General features: G+C 40.3%; 1 protein-coding gene across 1 annotated transcript; it reads right to left on the bottom strand.

Moving 5' to 3' along the window:
- Positions 1-2,857: 2,857 nt before the first annotated feature.
- Positions 2,858-22,222, bottom strand: TCHP (trichoplein keratin filament binding). Its single transcript, XM_075276607.1, has 13 exons — positions 22,046-22,222; positions 18,765-18,955; positions 18,080-18,290; positions 17,934-17,990; positions 16,736-16,804; positions 16,417-16,590; positions 14,486-14,598; positions 12,829-12,895; positions 10,631-10,803; positions 7,151-7,232; positions 5,481-5,666; positions 5,181-5,324; positions 2,858-2,954 (listed from the first exon to the last, which is right to left on the bottom strand). Exons 2-13 carry the CDS (start codon positions 18,953-18,955, stop codon positions 2,922-2,924), a joined length of 1,500 nt encoding a protein of 499 aa, XP_075132708.1. The 5' UTR covers positions 22,046-22,222; the 3' UTR covers positions 2,858-2,921.
- Between the last annotated feature and the right edge of the window lie 4,647 nt (positions 22,223-26,869).

A 26,869-nucleotide genomic window follows, 5' to 3' on the forward strand; every position in this document is an offset into this window, starting at 1 on the left:
ATGATCAACATTAAACTTTTAAGGAAAGAGATTGATGTTAATAGATTAAAAAATGCCCCCAAAAATCTGTGGCTATTTAACCATTTGTAAACCTTGCCCGCCACATGTTGCTTCCTGCAACTTGTGACTGTTCCGTAAGTATGTTAACCAATATTTGTGATCAGGATGGCGTCACAGATGTTTGAGAAGCAATTACTTTAGCTGTTTATTTGAATGTTTGAGAAGTTTGTCTTTCTCTAGAATCCATTTTTAGTATTCCCCAAATAAGCACCTGATGTAATATGCTGCTAAAACACAAGGTATGCATTTGCCTAGCTATTTCACCAGTAACACTGAAGACTGTAAGGACTCTCACCAAAATCACTAGTTACCTGGCTTAAGCTTGAACAATTCTTCAAATTTAATAACAGTTTTATCAGTAGTTATCAATCTCCAATCAGTCTTTTAAGGTGGTTTTCCAGCTTTAAAAATGAATTTTATCCTCAAATATACACACATTGACTAAAAAAAACAACAAAATTTGCACCAAAGACTGAAGTGGATTCAGCAGGGAGGAGACCTATGGGTTTCCTTTATATTTCCTGTTCCTTTTGAATCCTCTGCTGAATTTGAATCAAAGTGCTTCAAAATATGCATCAAATAAGGCAAGGAAACTCGACATGTCTCTTCTTAGGGATATCTACAAGTTACTAATACAGCCCACTTAACAAATATGCCCCAGTCTCGCATTGTCAGTGCCAGTCCCAGATCCACTTCCATTTGGTGCTCAGCACAGGAGACTGTTGTTTGGCTCTGTACAATAGGAAAGCCAGCCCCTTCTCTGTCTATGCACCCGCTATGGTTGAGGAGGGGGCTGGTTCACCTATTAAACTGAGCCATTCAGTATGGCCCACCCTCTTGACATGCATTATTGATGATGAGGTGCTGACATAGGAAACACAGCCTGTGTTAGACACAGAATGGAAGTAAACCTGAAACAGGTGTGAGGATATACATATGTTATATATATATATATATATATATATATATATATATATATATATATATATTAGTGCTGTATATCTGTTTGCACCGGTTTCAGGTTTACTTCCATTCTATGTCTAACACAGGCTGTGTTTCCTATACTCTGAGAAAACTCCTAATTCCTGGGAAGTCCATAGTCGGTCAACCTTTTCGATAGTACTTGAGCTATTTGGATGATTATTATAAAAATAAATGCAGAATTTTTTTTAATTCTCACCCTCTAAATTGCCAAGAATTATAGAAACTGCTGGAACCAATATTTCTATACCATGCCAAGTAAGATTACATACTAAGTAGTTGGAGTCTCTGTATGCTTAGCAGATATGTATCTAGAATGAAGATATAACCACCGCATACTTCTCATTTAGTGGCCTCTGAGGTCAGTGCTCAGCATAGTATACATAAGGTACGTGACACATAACCACTGTGTGAAAAATATTAAACTTTCTCTTACATTTGCCTTTCAAATTTGTACGCTTTGGAATGCCACTAGTAAAGCATTTCTTGTCAGATTCTTTAGAAATATACAGTATTATTAGCACTTTCTACCCCAATTTCCAGTGTATATTTTTAAATGGAAGTTTTTTTTTTTTTCTTTTTTAACTATAACCACTTGCATTGTTAAAATTACCTCCAGTGCCAAACGATCTGAAGTGTCGTACATGTCTAAATATTGAATTTATTTTTTTAGATGTGGGGTTGCCTTGGTTACTGATAGGGAAAACCAATAAATCTGAGCAGCTTATACGGTGAGGCTGAGTTGGATTTCTTCTTTTTAAGGTTCTTCATACTACTCTTTATGGAATAGGAAATATAAAGGCTTTTTCTGGCCTGTATTTATGTGGTATTATTAAACCATGCCTTTTGGATATTGTATACATTGTTTATTATTGTACAATTTACTTGTGAATTATATCTTAGGTTTTTATTTTCAACTTTTAGCTGTGCAATAAACTGTTTTAAGTGACTCGTTTCTGTCTTCTTTTGATCTTAAGTCAAACATTACATAACTTTTGTTTTTTGTTTCATACAATTTTATTCAAGTAAAACCTGTATATTTATCACACAGCAGACTGGTTCATATAAGTCACATACAAAGACTGGAGTAATGTGGACATGTGTTTTACTGGTTGAAACCAATAGGCGAAAAAGCAGCCCATTCATTTCAATGGGGGAGCGCTCGTATGCCGGCTCCCATTGAACTGAATGGGATCTGCTTTGTACGCCCTGATTCTGAACGTGCTTTACGTTCAGAATCAGCTCAGCGTATACTTAGTGTGAATGCACCCTTACTTTGGTCCAAATCTTGCAATAGACTCACTCATGGTTGCAGGAATGCAACAAGCTGCACTCGGCATCTCATTTAGGCAATGTGGCCAACAAACAGTTTTTCCCCACTGCAAACATGGCCACCTGGAATAAACAATGTAACATTGTAAGACTAAACACACACAACTAACCTAGTAAAAAGGGTAAACCAGGATTAAAAATAGTCTATTATATGTCATGTAAAAACTGAATAGAGTTATGTGTACTAAGGGCCCTATTAAGCTGTATTCAGATGAAGAATTTTACAAAACATTAGGTGTGGCTGCAGTAGTCCATAAATGAGTAAAGATGCCTGAAACTTACTTTTTCCCACCACAAGGTGGCAGCATAGAACCATGCTAGACATATGTTTTAAAGGTGCAGTATACAGTATATTCTTATAAATAATTCTGTTGTACTAGGTACATATACTAAACACACTGTAACATTACAATAAAAACTATTTACAAGTAAAAAGTCGCCTATATACATAGGGATGATAAAAATAACTTTTTTTTTTTTTTTTTTTTTTTTGCTGTCAGCCAAAAACTACAGTCAATAGTCTTGGAGGTACTTCAGGTACTTATCCGTCATGACCAAGCAGGACGGGGGCGGCTAAATACCTGAATAAAGAAAAAAGACAAAACAATTTGTTAGAGACTTTTGTATACATAATTACAACTAAAAACCTATTTCACACACGGAGTAGATTTACTAATGAAATTGCACCAAAAAAACTGGCACTTTTCCTATCTGCCGGTAATTTGACAAAGGATCACTTTTTCCAGCCTCCTTGTGTAAAACTGTATATCTTAGAAACCTCTTTAAAACCAAAAGTGAGGATGGTGTAAGTAACACATCCCAGCAGTGAAGGACAAAATGAAAAATAACACAAATCAAACATCAACTGATATTCTGCTGACATCACCAGATAAGCAGCAGCAACCTTTATACTCAAATCACGCCCAGTCTTGTAATTGAATGCAGCCAGGCCGACAGTGGCCAAGCGGCCCTTCCCCAAGGAGGCCTTTAGGGTTGCCCAGCTGGTCAGTGAGTACCGTATTTTTCGGACTATAAGACGCACTGGACTATAAGACGCACCTAGGTTTTAGAGGAGGAAAATAGGGGAAAAAAAATTTGAAGCAAAAAATGGTAAAATATTTAATATATGGAAGTTGTAGTTTTGCAACAGCTGCAAGGCCACATTGACAGGTGACCCTGCAGCTGTACGGGGATGCATAGAGTGGGTTTTTTTGCGGGGCCAGAAGTACTTTTTAGTTATACCATTTTGGGGAATATCTATTGCTTAGATCACCTTGTATTGAAAAAAAACCCGGTGGTTTATGACATATGATTTTCTACTTTTATATATATATTCTAGGGAAAGGAGGTGATTTAGAACTTTTATTTTTCATATTTTTAAAGTTTGTTTTTTTTTTTTTTTTTTACTATTTTATTCCCCCCCCGAGGCTTGAACCTGCGGTCACTTGATTGCAAGTCCCATAGACGGCAATACAAGTGTATTGCCGTCTATGGGACATTCTGTCTATTAGTATTACGGCTCGTCATAGAGACCAGCCGCAATACTAATACAGCAGTGACAGGCCGGGGAGCCTCATTAGGCTCCCGGCTGTCACCCGGACAGGTCGGCTCCTGCGATATCGCCGTGCAGGAGCCGGCCTGCAACTTTACAGGTACGGGGCCGGTGGGGACCGGCCCCGGGGGAGAAGAGGCCGCTGACAGACTGCAGACCCGGCATCCGCTGTACTAGAGAGGCGGATGCCGGGGAGGGATAGACGCCGGGGCCTGAGACATCGCTACGATCCTCTGCCCTGCCTGAAGCCAGCGGCGGGGGGATGGAGGAGCGGAATAGCATCACTCCTCCCGCTGCTGGCTTCAGGCAGGGCAGAGGATCGTAGCGATGTCTCAGGCCCCGGCGTCTATCCCTCCCCGGCATCCGCCTCTCTATTATGGCGGGTGCCAGGCCAGGCACATTCAGACTATAAGACGCACCCTTCTTTTCCCCAAAAATTTTGGGGAAAAAAAGTGCGTCTTATAGTCCGAAAAATACGGTATTTACAGTTTGTGCCAGTCAAAGCTGTTTACCAGCAATTATAACTGTCAAGGGCCTCTTCAGAAGTCAATGTATGCTGTATTTTATAATTGCATAGATATTATTGTCCTTCTACTCCTCCAATGCTAGGCGCACCAGCTGCATGTCAGATATGGGATTGGGATTAGGGTGAATTAAGTCAGTAGGTCATGTATGAGAGGAGCACAGGATCAAATATGGATTTGAGTACTGTTGTGTAGAGGCTGAAGCAAGCGGTCACACAATGGGAAAGCAGAACTCAGAGGAGGAGGGGGCACAGGAACACTAAGTACATGAACCTCTTCTACTTCCTATATGTACATACATTAAACATACACTTCATAGCCTTAGCGACATTCATTTATCTGTTGCAGCTTTTATCAATAGGTCATGAATTAAATATATATATCTCTTTCATTTTAACCCCTTTTAAAACTAACATCCACAATATATTCTACAACGAGGACCGGGCAATTAATTGAAAAAATAATCAAAAATAAGCTCAATTAATTTGTGAACTGCAGTTATTTTACCTCCATGCCATCCTGTCTCACACTGCCATTGGCTAAAGGATAGGTCACTAAATGTACACTATCCAATCAGGATCGCTGAAATGTGACTAACCAAAATTCAGTGGCATGTAAGTAGGGGAATGTCCTAAAATAATTGTTCATTAATTGTATGTTTAATAATCGTGATTCTGATTTGCATCATAATCGCCCAGTCCTATCTAGAACTATAACAGTAAATAATTTACCTTGTCCTGATAACCCCTCTGGGTCATGATCTCTGCCTCTTGTTCTGCCAAATAATTTTCTTGTTCCTCTGCCAATCTCTCTTCTCTTACCTCCTCTTCTAGACGGATTTTGGTCTCTCTTTCTTGCAAGCGATGCTCAGATATCTAAAATGTTAGAATTTTTTTTTAATTTTTATTAGAATAAAAGCACATCTCAGAGGCTGCTGCAAATAAAGTTTCTGGATTACAGTCATATACTGAGGAGGATAACTGCAGGTACAATATTTCTTTCTAATAATATACGGTACAGTAGTATTGTACCTGCGCCTCCAGTTCCAGTTTTCGAGCTGTCTTCTGTTCTTCCTCCTCTTTTTTCTCTCTAGAGGTCAGCTGTTGGAACTCTTCGAGCTCTCGGATGAGCTGTTCACGAGACTTTAGTGATTCCCTTTGTGCACGCTTATTCTGTTCTATTTTCTCCTGGATCTGCAGCTGCCTTCCCATCAGAACCTGGACAAGGAGACAGTACCACTGTTTTTACTGGATTCAAACAAAAAATTCTAATATTTCTAACACTGGCATATATATACAGTATTTATACATTGTCATTCAGTACTGACCTGCAGGTTGCCAAAGTGGAGATATTATACAACAATCACACACAAAGCAGGGGGAATCTATCAAGGGTTGTACACCAGTTTTCCGGCATTCAAAAGTCACAAATTTTTGACTTTTTGGTCATCTCTGCACTGATCTTGCTACTTTTCTGAGAAGTGGGTAAGGCTAACCTAAAGGGTAAAGAATTTTTCAGCTTTTCTAACTCCATTGCAGTATTTGCCAGTGAATTTCCAAATTCACTCATCAAGGTTCCTTCCTTTCACTTCAATACGAGTTCTTAGGTGGAATATGCTTCAAATTCGATCACGTATATTTTTCCTGGTACCTGAGAAAACTCAGAATCTGGCTCCATCGAAATAAATTGAGGCTCATTTCAGGCAGAATCCACCTCAAAACCAGCTCCAAAATCCGCCATGTGAACGTACATTGAAAGTTACTGGCCTAGGGTCTGGCTGTAAGAAAACTGGCTGGAGCAGGAGCCTCTATCCTCTGTAATGTATGTAGCGGGACGAAAAGAATATTAAGCCCCACCATGTTGTGAAAATGGAACAGATAAACCCCTGTGGTCGATATTTGTAACAGACTGTTTATTTTCTGAATATATAGAAAATCCTGCAGACTGACAATGTGGGAAGATTATTGCCTACTTTTATCAATTATTTGTAGGCTGAACTATGGGCACACACAGGAATTTTAGCCACTATAAAGTGGCTTGAAAGCTATGGAAAAATCCATTTGTTATACGGAGAACAATCTAAGGGTAAGTATGCACATAGTTTTTTGCAAGATTTTTTTGCAAAAAACATCTCCCAACTCTCCTATTTAGTTCACTGAGAGTCAGGCAGATTTTTACCTCTAGCGGATTTTTTTTTTAATCTAGAGAATCTATCTATAGGATGATACTGCCTTGCTAAGCCTATGGAAATTAATGATTTTTGTAAGGCGGAATCCACCCGAAGACAAATATCTGCTACAGTCATTGAAATGAATGGGAGAGTTGGGACTCTGCTTCAAAAATCCACCAATCCACAATTAAAAAATACACAATAGATTTTGTCAGCAGTACATTAGTCTATCAGACCAATAATGCCTTATAGTCCATAACTGCGTTGGTTTCTGTTACGTGGCAAAAGGTCTAGGTATATTGTACAGTAATGTTCCAGCACATTGCAAAATCTCAGTGTGTAGTCTCATATAATTCCCACAATTGGATGTGCTCACTCCCAGGATAATTATGGGGTAGGATAAAAGTAGAACAACTCATGTGAGGTCAGCTTTGAAGTAAGGCGTGTTCAACAATTCCAGATACAGTCAGACTGAGGTAATAGAGAGTTCTACTAGCGAGAAAAGCTCCAATAACCAGTATACAGCATTACCTCTCTCATCAAGCGATTCCGTGCTTTCCTCTCTCTGTCCCATTCCTCCTCCCTTTTCTCCCATACCTGTTTGGCTTCTTCCCTAGTAGGTAAATAGTAATTACAGAAATGACATTTAGTTCTCAGTGGACGATATCTGAGAAGTACACTAGATACAATAAAGTAATACAAAGAAAATATAGATGAATGTACACTTGGATATTTGTTGTTGTTGAAAGAATGGTGTGACCAGATGTTACAGGTTATTTAATAGGAAATTATAAGGTAGCCTTACATGCACTACATTTTTTTTTTTTTTTATAATTTTTTATTCTGACAATTTTTGGCTTCTTAATCAAAACACAGCATGCTCTCTGGCAGTTTTTTTTTTTGTCCTTGGGCACTTTCCAAATAGACTTCATATAGGAAAAAAAAAGGCATTAAAACTGTGTGCAAAATAATCACAAGATTAACCTCTTCCCATCTAAGGCATTTTTTTATTTTCATTTTTAATTCCCACCTATCTTTTTAATTTTTCCCATTCACAGACTTACATGAGGGTTTAATGTTTGCAGTACAAATTGTTCTTCATAATGGTATTATTTATAATTCTGTGCAATGTACTGGGAAGCTGGAAAAAATTCAGAGGGATGGAAGTAGAAAAAAAAAAAGTGCATTTGTGTGACTGTTTTTTTTCTTCAGACTTCATTTTTACAGCGTTCACCATGCAGCCAAAATGACACGTCACCCATATTCTATGTTTCGGTACAATCCCGGGGATACCGAATTTATATTTTATTTATTTATGGTGGTCAGGTGATTGGGTGCCACACATCACTCAGGTCAATGCCAAACAACGCCTCGCTTGGTGTAAGGAGCGTAAACATTGGACGATTGAACAGTGGAAGAATAATGTGGCGATCCGATGGCAGGGTGTGGGTATGGCGAATGCCCGGTGAACGTCATCTGTCAGCGTGTGTAGTGCCAACAGTAAAATTCGGAGGCGGTGGTGTTATGGTGTGGTCATGTTTTTCATAGAGGGGGCTTGCACCCCTGATGTTTTGCGTGGCACTATCACAGCACAGGCCTACATTGATGTGTTAAACACCTTCTTGCTTCCCACTGTTGAAGAGCAATTCGGGGATGGCGATTGCATCTTTCAACATGATCGAGCACCTGTTCATACTGCACGGCCTGTGGTGGAGTGGTTACACGACAATAACATCTCTGTAATGGACAGGCCTGCACAGAGTCCTGACTTGAATCCTAGAGAACACCTTTGGGATGTTTTGGAATGCTGACTTCGTGCCAGGCCTCACCGACCTACATTGATACCTCTCCTCAGTGCAGCACTCCGTGAAGAATGGGCTGCCATTCCCCAAGAAACCTTCCAGCACCTGATTGAACGTATTCCTGCGAGAGTGGAAGCTGTCTTCAAGGCTAAGGGTGGGCCAACACCATATTGAATTCCAGCATTACCGATGGAGGACGCCACAAACTTGTAAGTCATTTTCAGCCAGGTGTCTGGATACTTTTGATCACATAGTATATAAATATATATATACCAGCTTCAAGTATTTATTTATTAATGAATTGTGATTTGTAAAGTCATGTGTACTCCTCAGTATGCCCTTGTCCTTTTTATTTTAGGTGTTTTTAATTGGTTTCATGTACAACTTCTTAGTATAAAGATTGATATTATTGATTATTATTGAATCACGTATAATGATTTGACTTGGTTTGCGATTTTTTTTTATTGTTAACATATAAGGAATATTTGTAGGTTATATGGTTAGGTTTAGTGGATTTCTTGTTGCGATTTTTGATTTATTATGCGTCTTATTATCCTGGTTTTGGTTAATTTTCTTAGAAACAAATATGCTTACATTTATATAAATCTTTAATATACAAAAACTTCTTTATGTTCTACTAATATGAAAAGGTTATATGTAAGATGTGTGTTTGTTTTAATCATTGAAAAATTTAATAAAAACAGTACAAACAACAAAAAAGTTGTATGGAGTAGGAATATTGGTAGAAAGTGTTACTCACTTCACGTCACTTTATGCTAATACTTTGCTTTCCTAGTTAGACTGGCCAAACAAATTAGACAACTGTTGGTCTTTGTCTTGTTCACCTGACCGTGATCTCTTCTGACCCCTTCTCATACACATGTACATTCAGTTTGGCAAGTGTTCCTTATGGTTAAGAGGGGAGAAACTCGCTAATATACACATCTAGCAGCATCTTATAAGGGTAAATTTGGGAGCCTTTCATACATAATAGACTGTGAGAGAGACCTGCCAAAAGTGGCAGGTTCAGATTAAATAAATGTAATCCGTAAACCCAACTTTAAATGTCGCTGAGTTTTCTAGACTCAATTTTTCATACTTTCCTAGAGACAAGTTTACTGCAAAACAACAATTTACTAAAGGTACAAGTTATGGATGATCCTTCCATGTGACTTGTAATGTATCTGAGCAAAATAAATAAAAGGCTGTCATCCTGATAACCTGCACATCAAGGATATTCACATGCGTTAATCTCTGACACTTACTTGCCATTAGAGCTATTTTTATCTGTGAGTAAACCGCTGACTAGCACACAAGAAGATTAATCTATAATCATGTTAAGCTGTCATCTTGGCTAACGTACAGCACATGTGAGTTAGCTATATGTGCATCCCAATAATTTCAGAGCATTACCACAAATGGTTTTGTAAATTGAGAGTATTATAATAGAGTATAATTTAGACCATGAAAGAAAACCAAGAAAAAGGGATTCTTTACAAATTCATCAAGTTTAAATATACAGATAATATGGATTATCAGAAGCAGATACTAAATAATTCATTAACTTTACTATATAGAGATCCATAAATGCACCAACCAAAAACAAAGCACATGAACTAATTGTGCACTCTTATGTGGATTTAGACACAAATTCACATTTCTTGTTACAGCTTCAAATGCCTGTTGTCCTACACCTTTTATATGTAGCATGGGTGCTCCCTGTAAGGGGGCGTTCACACTACCGTCGGTGTCTGACAGCTACAATCCGCTGCTAATGTCCGTTTAAAATCTTGTGCGGACATTAGCATCGGACACTAGCTGTGTCCGTGACATTTTGTATTGATTTAAATGGACATCGGGTGCGTTCTTTTACAGTCCGTGGGTGTCCTTAAGTGTCTGTTCCCAAAGATGTCCGACTTTTCAAGCGGACAGCAAAACCCGACATGTAGGGTTTTGATGTCCGCTTGAAAAATTGGACATCTTTGGGAACGAACACTTAAGGACACCAATGGACAGTAAAAACGCACCCAATGTCCATTTAAATCAATGCAAAATGTCACGAACACAGCTAGTGTCCGATGCTAATGTCCGCACAAGATTTTAAACGGATATTAGCAGCGGACACCGACGGTAGTGTGAACGCTCCCTTAGAAAAAAAAAAAATAATACCCAATACTGTGTCTGGAAAGAAGAGTCTGAGTCAACTCACCTGAAAAGAGTATCAAGTTCTGCTTCTCTCTTTCTCTCCAGATGTAGCTGTTCTTCAATAACACGTTTCATCCAGGCAGCATCAGCAGCGGCCTGCTCCCTTCTAGCTGAGCGCAAACGTTGCTCCTCATCTTCTTTACTGATAAGAGCAGCTAGTATCTTCATGTCTACTTCCTGGAATCACATGAAAAGGACTGAAATTGTACAGCAAATTGTGTGTAATAAACAGATGTATTAATGTATTTACTGCAATTTTCAGATGTGTCTGGAAAGGCTGATGGGGCCTCAGTGTAGTAGAGTTTTCTGACCTAGCACAGTTATAGACTGATAAATAATACTGCACTGGGGCAGAGGTTGGTGCACTGTTTATATGGTGTGCCTACATTACGTCTGTAACAACCAAGTCTCTTACCGAGTACAAATTTCACTATTTCATATCCTAATAATAATTTAGGAAAGACAAACCCTGAGGAACTTTGTCCCTTTTTTGCTTACATTTTCCCACATAGTAACCCCTTCCCGCTGTAGGCATTTTGTCCTTTTTTTGCTTACATTTTCCCACATAGTAACCTCTTCCCACTGTAGGCATTTTTCAACTCTAACTCCTCTCTTTTATTTTTCCGTTCACAGAGGATACATTTTTTGTGGGACAACGTGTAGTTTGTAATGGTACCATTTAACCCCTTAAGGACCAGGCCATTTTTTGGTTTTGCATTTTCGTTTTTCCCTCCTCACATTTCAAGAGCCATAACTTTTTCATTTTTCAGTTCACAGAGTCACATGATAGCTTATTGTTTGCGGGACAAATTGTACTTTGTAATGGCACCATTCAATATGCTGTGCAATGTACTGGGAAGCTGGAAAAAAATTCAGAATGAGGTGCAATTGGAGAAAAAATGCATTTGCGCCATTTTCTTATGGGTTTAATTTTTACAGCATTCACTGTTTGGTACAAATGACATGTTACCTGTGTTCTACGTGTCAGTACAAACGCGGTGATACCAAATTTATATAGTATTTGAAATTTGATACTTTTAAAAAAATGATAAACTTTGCAAAATAGAAAAAAAAATTTGTGTCATCATGTTCTAACACCTGTAACTTTTTCATATTTCCATGTATGGAGCTGGTTGTGGTGTCTTTTTATGCGGGACAAGATGACGTTTCTATTGATACCATTTGGGGAAAGATCCGATGGTTTGATCACTTTTTATTCAATTTTTTATAGGAGGCAAAGTGTTGAAAAAAACGCCTTTTGGCTGTTTTTATTTTTTTTGCCGCTACGCCGTTCGGAGTACGGGATAAATGTTTTAATATTCTAATAGTTCAGGCATTTTGGAGCGCAGGGATACCTAATATGTTTATGTTTAATGTTCTTTAATTACTTTTATAGCTGATCTAGGGAAAGGGGGGTGATTTGAACTTTTTTATTTTTTTAATACTTTTAAAAACTTTTTTTTTTTCTTCTGTTACATTTATGATCAGACCCCTTAGGTACCTTGAAACCTAGGGAGTCTGATCGCTCATACTATTCACTGCAATACTACAGTATTGCAGTGAATAGGAAAATCGCAGCACTTCTATTAGACGATGCCTCTGGCATCGTCTAATAGATCTCGGGCAGAGACAAGCCTGGAAGCCTTCAATAGGCTTCCGGCTGTCATAGCAACCGATCACCGCCCTCTTGTGACGTTCAGGAGGGCGGCGATCGGCAAAACATGGCGGCGCCCATGCCGCCGGCGCCGTTTACACACTGCGGTCACGTTTGACCGCAGTGTGTAAAGGGTTAACAGCAGCGATCGGCTCGGGCACCGACCGCTGCTGTTAGTGGCAGGTCCTGGCTGTATTATACAGCCGGCATCTGCCGTGTATGGAGCGAGCTCAGCGTGTGAGCTCGCTCCATACATCCCCATGCGACCCATGACGTACAGTTACGTCAAGGGTCGCTAAGGGGTTAATATTCTGTGCAATGTACTGGGAAAAAATTCTAAATGGGGTGGAATTGGATAAAAACTGCCAATAAAGATGTAATGTTTTTGGGGGGTTTTATTACTACTACCATGGCCAATGTAAAACTGCTGTTTTTTAAATTAATTTGTAGAAGCTGGTGCCATTTTGCCTTTAGCATACAATCTAAAACATAAGCATAATAAAGATAATAGTCACTTCACTGCAATTTATGAAGGTGACAACTCTTACCAGCTCATCCTGTACCATTTGGGCTCTTCTCTTCATCTGTGCTGTATACTGACGACTCAGGAAGTGACTAAAAGAATCATAAAAAATGTACACACACAATGGTTTATTACATTTAAGTAACTAAACAAATACTGCATTAGATGAAAAATACAATACATATATTAGTAACTGCTCTACATAAGGGCAACAGGGTATGGAGATAGGTCCCCTGTGCTATTAGCACAAAATTAGTGCTAGTATTGGTTAGTGTAAAAAAATAAAAAATAAAAATTAATCCATCCTTTATTATTAATCAGCATCAATCTAAAAATCAATAAATAGAAGGTGGTGATGAGGGGTTGAACTAAAAATTAATAACTGGTATATAAGACCATAGCTTTTATCACTGTAGCATTGGACAGACATCCAAAGTGGGGATAAAAACAGTGAAAACAATAAAGTGATTTCTGACATTGATGGCCAATCCTTAACGAACCACGCTGTCTCGGTAGCGGTGACCCACAGGGATCCAAGGTGTAAAAGGATAGGCCACCAATGTCAGAAATCAGTTAACCCCTTTAATTCTTAAGGAAACCTCTTTATTTTAATGATAGTGGGGTCTCAGGGGTCAGTCCACATTGTTCACTCACTGATGTCTGATGAAAGGGGTAAATGTAATAGTTTTTATAATACAAAGTCCTACAATTTTTAAATATACTTTCTGTATCAATTCTTCAGTTTTCTAGATCACTGCTTGTGGTCATTCATTGTTTACTTCAAATGGAGAACAATCCGTCCATGATCATGTGATGGACACACAGGTGCACAGCTCGTTACAGTCACAGTATAGTGATCAGACATCTGCCTGGTAACGATCTGTGCGCCTGTTTATCCTTCACATGACCATGGACTGATTTTCATCTACTGGGAGAAAGCAGAAAGAAATACAGCAAGCAGAGATCTAGAAAACCATGAGGAATTGATACAGAAAGTATATTGGAAAATTGAATAAGTTTTCATTATACAAACAATAGCACTTATTTGCTGATAGTAGACAACCCCTTAAAAGAGGACCTTTCACCACCTCCAATGAATCCAGCTCTTCACATCCATTAATAGCTGCTGTTTAATTCATTCTAGATCAGTTGGAATTTTTTCTCCTACCACCACCACTCCAGAGCAATCAATGCTGTTAGTCTCTGCAATGTCAGAGGGGCAGTGTAACGCAGGAGCAGACAAGTGGTTATGAGCTCTTATACTGTCCACCTCTGATTGGAGCTCTGAATCACATCCCCTGCCTGACATTACTGAGCTTAAATAGCACATCAGGCATCAAAACTACCTGCGATTGTTGCTTGGGAATGGTGAAGACTAGAGAGAAGATTCATTCCGACTGGAAACAGTGGCGCGGCACCTATTAACAGATGCTAAGAATTTGAATTGGTGGAGGAGGTGAAAAGTCCTCTTTAATGTCAAATCCTCTATACAATTGATTTATATAATTGTGTTACTAGCTCAAATAGCGATATTGGTGATTACAAATGACAAGTCATCCAAGATGCTATAAAAGCCATGGGCAGCCACGTTGACTATATTCAGTTTTACTTCAAAAAGGCCACTTTTGGTTTTAGCTAAAGCTTGAATGACTATACCTCCATTCAGACAGTATGGCACTTACCCGAGTTCTGTTTTTTTCCTACGTTCCTCAATTTTCTTCCTCTCCTCCTGAAGCTCTTCTACTTCCCACTGTTGCCTCAATAAATCTTCCTGTTCTTTCTTTAACTTCTGAGCCTGTGGAAATGATATCTTTCAAATTACTCTTGCTTTATTATATATATATATATATATATATATATATATATATATATATATATATATATATATATATATATATATATATATATATGGAGCCTTACACGTAAATTAGGAACATTACACCACCTTATGGACTGCTGGTTCAGTGTCCCAAATAACCTTTTCTTCAGTGAAGAACTGCATATGTGGCAGAAATCAGAAAAGGGATTTAGGAAATTAAACCTTTGATCCACATGGGTCGGCTGGAGGCTTAAAACCCAAAATGCGTCTGATAGATTTTCTTTAAAGAGAACCTTTCACTACTTGGGGCACACGCGGTTTAATACACCGCTAGAAAGCCAACAGTGCGCTGAATTCAGTGCACTATCGGCTTTCCCGTTCTGTGCGTTCTGATACGTAGATCTTCACTGTCAGAAGGGCGTTTCTGACAGTCAGTCAGGAACACCCTTCCTCACAGCAGGATCTATTGCACTGCACTGTGAGAGCCGTGAGGAACACCTCCTCCTCTTCTGATAGTACTTGTCCATAGACGAGTACTGGGGGGAGGGGGGGGCGTTCCTTACCGCTCAGCGTCATCACTGGGCGCTAAGGAACGCCCCCTCTCATAGTACAGCGCTATAGACGCTACTGTGAGGAAGGGCGTTCCTGACTGAATTCAGCACACTGTCAGCTTTCTAGCGGTGTATTACACCACATGTGCCCCAGATGGTGAAATGTCCTCTTTAAATTATTCCATTGCCAAAAGCAATAGAAAAGTACTGCGTTAAGCTGAACAAACTCTTCAATAAATATCTATATATTACAATGAACTAATCAGTCAAAGCATGAATAAACCTTGGAAAAGGTTTTGATTAAAAACATCTTATCGTTTTGTGTCTATAGCTCCTATGCAAGTGTGCCCCAAGGTTACAAACTACAATCTCTGTGTGTGATCATGCAGTTGTTCTATTTTCCATCTATCTTTTACTTCTAGCTAAGCCATGGAATATATGTTTCTAAATCATAAGGGGCAAATGAAATTAAATAAGATTGCAGAATCAGAGTTTGCTAGTTTGTAAGTACAATGGAGATGCATAGGTATGTATATAAGCTCCAAACAAAGTTGCTATTCATAAACTGTCCAGAACTAATAACATAGATATTTCTAAGGCCTGGTTCACATCTGTGTTTGGTATTCCATTCAGGAAGTCCGCTTGGGAACCCCCTTGAACGGAATACCGAACGCATTGACAAGCTGTAAGCAATGAAAGTACACGGATCCCATAGACTATAATGGGGTCCGTGTGTTTTCCACATGAATCATGCGGAGAGGAAAGTAGTTCATGAAGTACTTTTCTCATGCATGTTCCTTGTGGACACCGCACAGAAAACACACGGACCCCATTATAGTCTATGGGGTCCATGTTCTTTCATAAGCTCACAGTTTGTCAATGCATTCGGTATTCCGTTCGTGGGGGTCCCCAAGCGGACTCGCCGAACGGAATACCGAACGCAGATGTGAACCAGGCCTATCTAAAATATATTAATCATTATATAAAAAGATCAATTTAGATCAATTTACATTGTCACTATGAATATATGAACAGTTACAAAGGTGCAACTGCAGGCTTTAAAATAACTACAGTATACTAGGAGACTATAAATCTTAAACTACTCGTGCCATTTTTTCTTATATCCTGACAAGAACCCAAGTCTATAAAGCTTAGTGGATGGTAGGTGTGGAAAGAATCAGAAATACCATAGAAAACCCACAAAGTAAACATAAAATACGGTACAAATCCATTGACATTTTACCTCCAGATCCCTCAACTTGAGCTCCTCCATTTGCTGCCGTAGGACTTCTGCACGTTCTTTTTCTGCTTGACGGCGTCTTTCTTCCTTCTTTTTCATATTTTCCAAGGCCTCTTTCCTGGCACGTTCATACTGATTTTCAAATCTCTTCTTCTCTTCCTCCTCAACAAGTTTTTCCTACAAATGAAAGTATTGAATGGAAGTGATATGCTTTTTCACAACTGAACATGAAGTAAGATTCACTGTATGGCTTATTTACAAGGAACAATATTAATAAAAATGACGATTTACAATAAACCATCATGTTTATTGTAACGCTCACCTCATCCTTCTCTACGATTTGCTCTGCCCAGGCATCGACCACGTGCTTTTTATGTAGATTTGTTTCCACCTACATGGAAATTTGTAATTTATAAGCCATAGCTTTGATTAAAAAAAAAGAAATGACAAGAACATTCACAAGAACAAATGACAAGAAAATTTACGACCAGCAAAATTACACACATGCACATCTAGAACCTAGACACCTAGCTAGTGTACCCCAACATACATGTGCATGATGGTTATCACACAGGCTCAGTAGCAATAGTAGTGCAGTAACCACAGGAGCCCAGCTGTAAAAGACAACTCTGTAAAAGACTGCAGCACAGCCAGGACGGTACTAACAATAATTACCCGTTTAACCCCTTAGATGCCACGCTCAATAACGAATGCTGCATCTAAGCTGTCTGTCTAAGTTGTCATCAGTGTAAATGACTTATTTACTGATCCCCTTTTCCCCAAAACACGATTGTGTGGTGCCAATGGGTTGCAATGGCATCCACGGGCCTAACAATGGTCTCCATCTTAGTAGTTTTATTTTTAAGACCACCAGAGTCAGGTGTTAATAGAATGCCTGTGAATGTTTAAAACAGGAATAATACATAGGTATTGCATTCTATTATACTAGGGATTAAAGCCCCCTAATGTGACTAAAAATAATCTCAAAGGGAGTCTGTCAGCGGGAAATTCAGGATCAAACTAACGACAGTACATTGTAGGGCAGCTTCTACACTTTCCAAAAAGCTCTTTCTTATTCTGTATTGCAGCTCTATATAAATTAGCTTAAAAGGGCTTTAGTGGTGTTTATTCTCCTGCAAGTGCTTCACTTTCTACAATAGGTAACCAAGCTTACCTGCACACAAAGTGTGCCCAAGTGGAAGATGCCATGCAAGTAATGGGGAGCTGGTCTGTAGTTAGGGATGATTATCTAGAGCACAGAATGAAGCCCCAGTAGGAAAAGAAACGCCTCTAAAGCACTTTTCAGCTACTTTGCATATGAATCCACATTTTTATGAAAATGGAGTGTCAATGGCAGAACAAGAAAGAAGACGCCCTACAAGGCACTGCAATTAATTTCATACCGATTTCCCTGTTGACAGTCTCTCTTTAACAAAATAACAGTTAGGACAACTAAAACACCCACATAATAATATTATGTTTTAACGAAATCAACGACAGAAAGATTTTAATGCTCCTACCTCCCGCAGTTTCATATTGCTCTTTTTCCACTGCTCAAATAATAACTCTTCTGCAAGCTAGACACAAAAGATTGAGCGTTAACTTATTATTACAACTAACAAATAACTCGAGATTTCTTTACATAAGGCAGAGAAATTTAGGAAACCTTTTTCCTCCGTTCCTCCCGAGCTGACTTCAAACCCTCAGCTTTCTCTCTCATGCTAGCAAGATCAGGATCCCGGTTTCGAGAAAGTTCTTGGAGTTCTGCCTCAAGCAAATCTCGCTCTTCCTGTAACAGTTTGCGAAGCTCTTCTCTTCGTCGCTCCAAGTTTCTTTTTTTCTCCTCCTTCTGCTTCTCCCGGTGGTAAGCATTCATACTAAAAACATTATTTATGATCATGTTAACCTTTTCAGATACCCATATCAACTTTATGTTTCTATGCACTGTTCTGATATGGAGCTTAATACCGTAATTACGAGGTGCAGGAAACTATCATTATTAGTCTACGTAAGGTCCTGGCATAATCTAGGAACCTCAATGTCATGGTAACCTTTTACCTGATTTTGGCAGCAAAACAATCATTTTTAAGTACATATAGGAAAATGCTACTTGTTGCTCATATAAAAGTGCCACAGATATCTCATAGACTTAATTCACATCTGAGCATAGGAAACTTAATCCTCATAAAAAAAAAAAAATGTTGTTACCTTAGGAAACCCACAGACCCAGAGACTATATTGGGGTCTGCGTGGTTTCCATTCGGTTTCTGCCAATATGGAGACATGAGGCAGATGTGAACCAAGCCATACACAGCTCACATTTTATAAATGAAGAAAAAGTCAACTTTTACCTCTGTTCATACGAGACCCGTGAACTCCATTGGGCTTGCTTACTGCTGCACACATCTGAATGCTTGAAATACCGGTTGGTCATATCCCACTCATGACGGAATCGGGCCTCTTGCTCTCTGTGCCGAACAATCTGCTTCTCTAGCAATCTACTACGATTGTGCCAGTATGATGGGAGTGTAGGTAACGCCATCTGATAACAAAAAGTAATTTCATGTCATGAGTAAAAGATGACAAGACAATGACATGAGACCCTGAACCTCAAGTGACACACTTAAGGGTCTGTTCACACGATGTAACGTTGTGCGTGATCTGGCACGTATTCACGTGCCGGCAGATGACGTGCTCAAAATGCTCCCATTCATTTCAATGGGAGTTAGGAGCGTATACGCCGCATTATTTTGCGCCCGCAAAATAATGCGGCGTAAACGCTCCTAACTCCCATTGAAATGAATGGGAGCATTTTGAGCGCGTCATCTGCCGGCACGTGTATACGTTACATCGTGTGAATGCACCCTAAGGGTTCAGAAAGACATATTAGTTTGTAGTAGATACAGATTATGTGGCAAATATGTCTCAACAGTGTGAAGATACCCTGGCCTTGATCGTCTTGAAGCTACAATGAGGCAGGCTGCTCTTGTAGTATGTTATTTGAATAGCTTAAAGAGGACCTTTCACCATCTGGGGCACATGCGGTGTAATACACTGCTGAATTCAGTGCACTTTCAGCTTTCCCGTTCTGTGCCGCCACTGAAGAGCTATCGGTGCCAGTACCGTAGCTCTTCACCGTCAGAAGGGCGTTTCTGACAGTCAGTCAGGAATGCCCTTCCTCACAGCAGCGTCTATAGCGCTGTACTGTGAGAGTGGTGAGGAACGCCTCCTCCATCCTCCTCACAGTACTCATCCATAGATGAGTACTGGGGAGAGCATTCCTCACCACTCAGCGTAATCGCCGAGCAATAAGGAACGCCCCCTCTCACAGTACAGCGCTATAGATGCTACTGTGATGAAGGGCGTTTCTGGCAGACTGTCAGAATCGCCCTTCTGACAGTGAAGAGCTACAGTAACGGCACCGATAGCTCTTCACCGGGGGCCCAGAACAGGAAAGCCGATAGTGCGCTGCATTCAGGGCACTGTTGGCTTTCTAGCGGTGTATTAAACTGCATGTGCCCCAAATGGAGAAAGGTCCTCTTTAATTCCCAATGAAAGGATCTGAGAAAAGGATATCTAATATGATTAACATATAGTAATGCCAATACCTTGAGCACCTGGAAGAAATGACAGATTACAAATACATGGATTTTAATGCATTACATCTACATGGAGTTTTTATGTTCTACTCATTTTGTCTGTTCACATAACATTAATATACCGATTAGTCAGTTGGCTTCCTATACTCTTAGTTAATCAGAAAAGAAAATGATGGGTAGAAGGTACTTAAAGAGGTTGTCCAGTATCAAAAATAAAAAAAAAATAAATTAAAAAAAACACACTCAACAGTCATGTGTAGTGGGCGCTTCCGTCAGAAGAAAACACCAGAACTGCAAGACTGGACTGCACTTGGAGACATGGGAGCACCAGGTACTGGTGAGCAGAGGATTTTTTTTCCCCCTGGGTTTTAATTTAAAAATTATATATGTATATCCTGGACAACCTTATTAAGTACTCAGACATGTGCATATAGCACATCTGAAAACTTATGAAAACATTTTAGAAACTCTATACAAGTCCCATTAAGATTTATATCTTCCCACAGTATTGCAAACTCAAAGATTACCTGTCATGTTGCAACTAAATCCTGAGCAACAATTGATTCTAAGGATACAATGTCTACGTACAGTATATCAGATTTTGCACTTAGGTCTAAGAGCTTCAAGTTACACCTCTGGATTCAGCACGAAAAACTGCATTGTGTGCACAGGATTTTTTTTTTTTTTACATCCTTTATCCTAATACTTGACTACTATGATCACAATGAGACTAGGATCCCACATTGCATTGAAATATGCATATCTTAGATTTTTTCGGTAGATTTTGGAATATGCAACGTGTGAACTTAGTATTGTTGGAGTCAACCTAAACAGAATATTTTGGCACTGCTTTATAGCCTATCATTAGAAAAAAAAACATGTTTAACTAATGGCACTTTGGAATAGCCTTTAAAAAGGCTATTCTATCCCTACCTTACATTGTAAGTTTCTACCCGCCGTTTCTGATAAAATCAGTTTCTTCTGTTATGCAATTTACGATCACGGAGCACCAAGTGCGTTCCCCCTGTTCTCTGAGCACCTCCTGTGTCATAAGGGTCAGTTTACACGGAGTAAACTGGCGTGCAATCTGGCACGTATACGCGTGTCAGAGTTTGCGCGCTTAAAAAAGATCCCATTGATTTCAATGGGGATTACGATCGCATAACGCGCGTTATTTTACGCCCGTAATTTTGCGGCCGCAAAATAACACGCGTTATACGATTGTAATCAATGGGATCTTTTTTGAGCGCGCAAACTCTGACACGCGTATACGTGCCAGATTGCACGCCAGTTTACTCCGTGTGAACTGCCCCTTACTCTCCACTGCTCCTTATATTCACTCCCCTCCTCTTCGCCGGAACTTATGCCTTTCGCAAGCATCAGCCACTTCGGGTTTGGACAGAGCCGACCGTGCATGTCCAGGCAGCCATTTTCCGGTGGTCTGTTACACAAGCATACTGCGGCGCTTTTTAAAGGTTATTCCAACGTGCCATTAGTTAAAAATGTGTTTTTTCTAATGATAGACTCCCTTTGATTGTCATGAAGGTAAGGGCATGTTCACAAAGATTATTCTTTACACCACTGTAACACGTTTCTGTTTCAATATCAGCCTGGGAAACACTTGTTATTCTGTATGTAATAAAGCATGCTGTCCTTCCTTGGCTTCTGGTATAGATGGCAGATGGCCACACACTGATGAACCTCAGTAAATGGGATGCTAAGCCTGTAGATCTGTGGCACGGCACACTCACACTTCTGCAGCACAACTCCTTGTAAATAATAGCAGCCATGTGAACATGGCCTAAGTGAACCTGAGGTACCAGAAATGTGATCTCCACAGATTACTGGAGCTATTCAACATACAATACAGACTAGAGCAGCACCATATAACACTGATACAGAGATGGAGACCGGCTACAGGCATCTGTCACTAGAAGCCAATATGCCTTGCCAGTGCCGACATGACCAGCACTGGCACTGCCGCGGCCTCTATTACAGGACATTTCCATTCCACAATGAGAAGCATCTGTTACCTTCCTCTCCTGTCCCGTGTATGGTAACGACCTACTGTTTCTGCAGCACCGACTTCCTCTTCCGGTGTTTCTGGTCGCCTTGGAGACGGCTATGGCGCGGCTCTGCTGGCTGAGGCGCCGAATACCAACGTTATGTTGTGTCTGTTCTACAGAAGTCACCAACGTTCAGTCCTCCATTAGAGAAGCTGTTGTAGGATATACCGGGGCTGACGTATCACTATACACTATCACTGTCAGATGTGTACCTGGGCAATCCATATAGTAAAGTGTAATATATGCAGTTCATACATAGCACTCAGTTCTGGCAGTATATAACACACTACAGGGGTCATCTGCTCATTTGTGGGCCATATTTTTGCAGGTTTCCACAGCTTCGTGTTGTATCAATGACCTGTACATGGCTTTAGGCTGAGATCACACTGGGTTTTTTGGTCCGGATTTTGACGTGAAAAATTAAAAATTAGCCCTAAAAATGCGTTCTATATTCAATTCGAGCCGCTTTAGGCCCAGGAGAGCTCTACAAAAAAATTAATAACAATAAATACATTGATCATATTGATTCACTCTTTGGTTGTTTATGGGACTGGTTAACGGGTCGCGCTTCTAACCGACCTGCGTTTTTCGCTTAGGTCCGGACCGCAGGGCCCCGCTGGCTCGCCCGGCCCATTTTTTGTGGGCTTCTTTAACTATTTCACACTGACGGAATAATTTCGGAGTGAGAAATTTCAATATAAGGGTGCATTCACACTGAGTAAACGCTAGCTTATTCTGAACGTAAAACACGTTCAGAATAAGTGGCGTCTAAAGCAGCTCCATTCATTTCTATGGGAGCGGGGATACGAGCGCTCCCCATAGAAATGAATGGGCTGCTTCTTTCACTCCGTGCAGTCCCATTGAAGTGAATGGGGAGTGCCGGCGTATACGGCAAGCTCTGCTCATGCTGAGCCGTACACGCCGGCACTCCCCATTCACTTCAATGGGACTGCACGGAGTGAAAGAAGCAGCCCATTCATTTCTATGGGGAGCGCTCGTATCCCCGCTCCCATAGAAATGAATGGAGCTGCTTTAGACGCCGCTTATTCTGAACGTGTTTTACGTTCAGAATAAGCTAGCGTTTACTCAGTGTGAATTCACCCTAACAGATTTCTCTTTGCTTGCTTATGGGCTGGTTGAGCTTAAAGGGGCTCTATCAGCAAAATCATGCTGATAGAGTCCCACATATGCGTGAATAGCCTTTAAAAAGGCGATTCAGGCATCGGTAAAGTTATACTAAACTAACCCCCCCCCCCGTTTTAAAATAAAACCCCAAAACAGAATATGTTCAACTTACCGAACGTGCACGGGGGGCGGGCATTCAGTGTCCGACGTCATCTTCAGCCATGCCTCCTCTTCCAGCGATGTCCTCGGGTCCCGTCTAACTAGCGAACTTACATTGATAAAAAATGGCGTGGGTGCATGTACAGTAGCATGCTGCTTCTGCTACTGCTATTCACGCATATGTGGGGCTCTATCAGCATGATTTTGCTGATAGAGCCCCTTTAAGGGCCTCGCGCTTGTAACCGACCAACTCGACGTGCGTTTTGTTAGGTCTGGGGCACGGGGCCCCGGGCGGTTGCCCTGGATCCGCCCCTGCATGCGACCGTTGTGACCAATCCAAGAACCTGGATAAAAAAATAAAGATGTTGGTGATATATTATATTATAAAACAGGCAAGAACATTGTATTATTTAGTGCTGAGTGTGCTGCCAAGTGAATGAGTGTCTGCTGTTTCTGATACGAGAATGAATGTCCCTGTGACTGTGAAAGTGTCTTACAAGAGCTGTTCAGGTCTCTCTCCCTCTCTAGGTTGGGGGAGTAAGTTGCGTCCCAAGGAATCATGGGAGTTGTAGTAAATGTAGAGGACAGCAAGATGCAGATGTAAACAAATGCTGAGCATGCCAGGAGCTCCCAGAGAACATACAAATCACTCAACTCACTGCTAAAGGTATTTACGTGGCACTTATTAACCTATTACTAGTACTAACAGAACTTTTTAAAAATGTATCTTGTGCCCAGAAAACCTCTTTAACTCCTTCCTGCTGTAGGCATTTTCGATTTTCATTTTTGACCTGCTTTTTTTTTATTTTTCCATTCACAGAGCTATATGAGGGCTTATTGTTTGTGGGTTGTTATCAGAACCCAAGCAGTTCCAGTCTCAGTTTGTCAGGAGATGTCCAAATTGATTAATTATAACGAGCTCGGGAAGAAAACCCATCAGGACACAGTATGTGTTCTCTATGATAATTCTCTCAGGATTATTGAGGCTGCGTACAGGATTATAAAGGAAAATAATGGCTTTATGCCAACTTAAGCATCACACAATACATCATATAGAAATGCATATTCTAATTGGTTAAAGAATAAAATGTCCATTTACACATGACAAGCACGTGGTCAACACATGAGTTAACACATTGACATCCGTGTCCACCATTTTGAGCACCTGGCAACACTGGCTCATTATTGTCAGTAGACCTTGAAAATGTTTCACGATCATGTTTCCCAAATAAAGGGGGTATGGGAGTGAAGCGAACAGCTGGACCATCTTATCAGGAGACTTGATAATAAGCTGTGAGAAGAACTTGCTGAACAATAAAACATTCTAATTAATCAGCTTCTTATAATAAACTGAATATGTTCTCTGAAAGTGATAGACACAATTACTGTTGATTATTGATTCTCAAGCCATTTACTGATATTTTTCCACCACAGGGTGGTATGTTCATATGGGGTTTTTTGGACCGGAACCTAAGGCGGAATCTGCATCAGGTTCCGGTCCAATAGACAGGTAGCCGCGACTGAATGCCAGTGCAGTGCACCAGCATCCAGTCACGCACTCTGCTCCGGATTAGGCCGAATGAATGGACCTAGTCGGGAGGAGGGAGTGTCTTCAGGCCGAATCACGAGTCGAAATGACTTGAAGAATGAGCATCTCGCTTCTTTTTCCGGGAGCCGGAACAAGCCGACTCCCGGAAAAAAGAACTGACCGGCTCCCATTGATTTCAATGGGAGCCATCTTTTTTTCGTAAAGATTTTGAGGCGAATATGGCCTCAAAATAATGTTTGCAGGACAAATTATTCTTCATGATGCTACCATTAATTATTCTGGGAAGCTGGAAAAAAATTCAGAATGGGGTAGATTTGAAGAAAATGTGCATTTGTGCGATTTTCTTACGGGTTTCATTTTTATGGTGTTCACTGTGCAGCCAAAATGACATGTCCCCTGTATTCTGTGTTTCATTTACTTTTACATCCTGGTTTTATTTACTTTTTAACCCCTTAACAAAAATCCAAAACTGTGCCAAAAATTTTTTTTTTCTAAAAGTCGCCATATTCTGACACCCGTAACTTTTTTAGATTTCCGTGTTTGGGGATGCATAGGGCGTCTTTTTTTGCACCATCGGGTGTACTTTCTAGTTATACCACTTTCAAGAATTGCTATTGCTTTGATCACTTTTTATTCAAATTTTATCAGAGGCAAAACAGTGAAAAAACGGCTCGTCACTTTTGACTTTTTTTCCCGCTACGGCATTTATCATATGGGAAAAATATTTTTATAGATTTGTAGACCAGGCGTTTTCGGACACAGCTAATAGCTGTGGATGTGTTTCATAGCATTTCAGTACTTTTATATGTGTTCTAGGGAAAGGGGGGTGATTTGGTTTTTTAATACATTTTATTTTTTTATATATATATTTTTTTTACTTTTTTTGCATTTATTAGACCCCCCTAGAGGTCTTGAACCCCATTTCTTTTGCAAGCTACATAGAGTAACCTGCAAAAGAAAGTGACTGCAGACAGGCCAGGGAGCCTTCACAAGGCTCCCGGCTGTCATGCCAACGTGATGTTGGCCCCGGAAAATGGCGCCGTGGTCAGCTTTGATTGAGATGCCAGAAGGGTTAATGCCTGCGATATTAGTGCAAGGTGTCTGCTGTATAAAACAGCAGACGCCAGGCAGCTATGGCGGCCACCCAGCTCCCGAGCAACCACCATAGTTAAACACCTGGCATCCGCCATCGGGAAGGGTTAATGTTTGCGGGACTAATTTTTGCTCATGATGCTACCATTTAATATTCTGTACAATGTACTGGGAAACTGGAAAAAAATTCAGAATGGGGTGGATTTCAAGAAAAATTTGTCGGGAAGAGGGAGTGTCTTCAGGTCGACCTTAATGTATAGATCAAATACTTCCATAATGGTTGTATCCCCATGAAGTCCCACCAAATGTGGAGAAGGGAGTCTCTCTCTGTGCCACAGCGCCAACGCTGATCAGACATACCAAACTATATGCTGGACAGTGATACCACCATGTTAATATGACTGAAGCGGGAAAGGCCAAGCAAATTCTAGAAGAAGATAATTATATTTGAAAACAAGTATAGAGAAATGCAAAAGGTGGCACAGCCAAAGACCTAGAACATTTTGCTCCCGGTGAAGTGATTCACAAATCAGAGAACAGAAGTATGGCAACCTGGAAATGCCCTCTACAGCGGTGCTCAAACACCATATAAGAAAAAATACGTAGCATTTGAAAAGACAAAAAGAAGAGGCAGTGTCGGACTGGGATGCCTAGGGCCCACCAGTGGAATTGTTTCTTGTATCTGTCCGCACCGGTTTTGGAAATTACAGTGTGTCCGCACTGCAGTTTTTACCGCAAAGTAGTCATGGAATTCGCTAGAATCCCATCCACTTTGTCCTGACTGTAAAATGCTGCAATTTACACCCTGTGGGGCCCCGCCCTTATACACATTTTTAACAGATACAGGTATTCTTTTATTTCCCCTT

The sequence above is a fragment of the Leptodactylus fuscus genome, chromosome 1, assembly GCF_031893055.1.
Source record: "Leptodactylus fuscus isolate aLepFus1 chromosome 1, aLepFus1.hap2, whole genome shotgun sequence".
NCBI classification, from domain to species: domain Eukaryota; kingdom Metazoa; phylum Chordata; class Amphibia; order Anura; family Leptodactylidae; genus Leptodactylus; species Leptodactylus fuscus.

Coding starts and splice junctions, on each gene's coding strand:
- TCHP (XM_075276607.1), bottom strand. CDS start 18,955: ATGGCGTTACCTACACTCCCATCATACTGGCACAATCGTAGTAGATTG. Junction 12,896..14,485: donor AGGAAAAAAACAGAACTCGG/GTAAGTGCCATA, acceptor TGATTCTTTTAG/TCACTTCCTGAGTCGTCAGT. Junction 5,325..5,480: donor AACTGGAACTGGAGGCGCAG/GTACAATACTAC, acceptor CTAACATTTTAG/ATATCTGAGCATCGCTTGCA.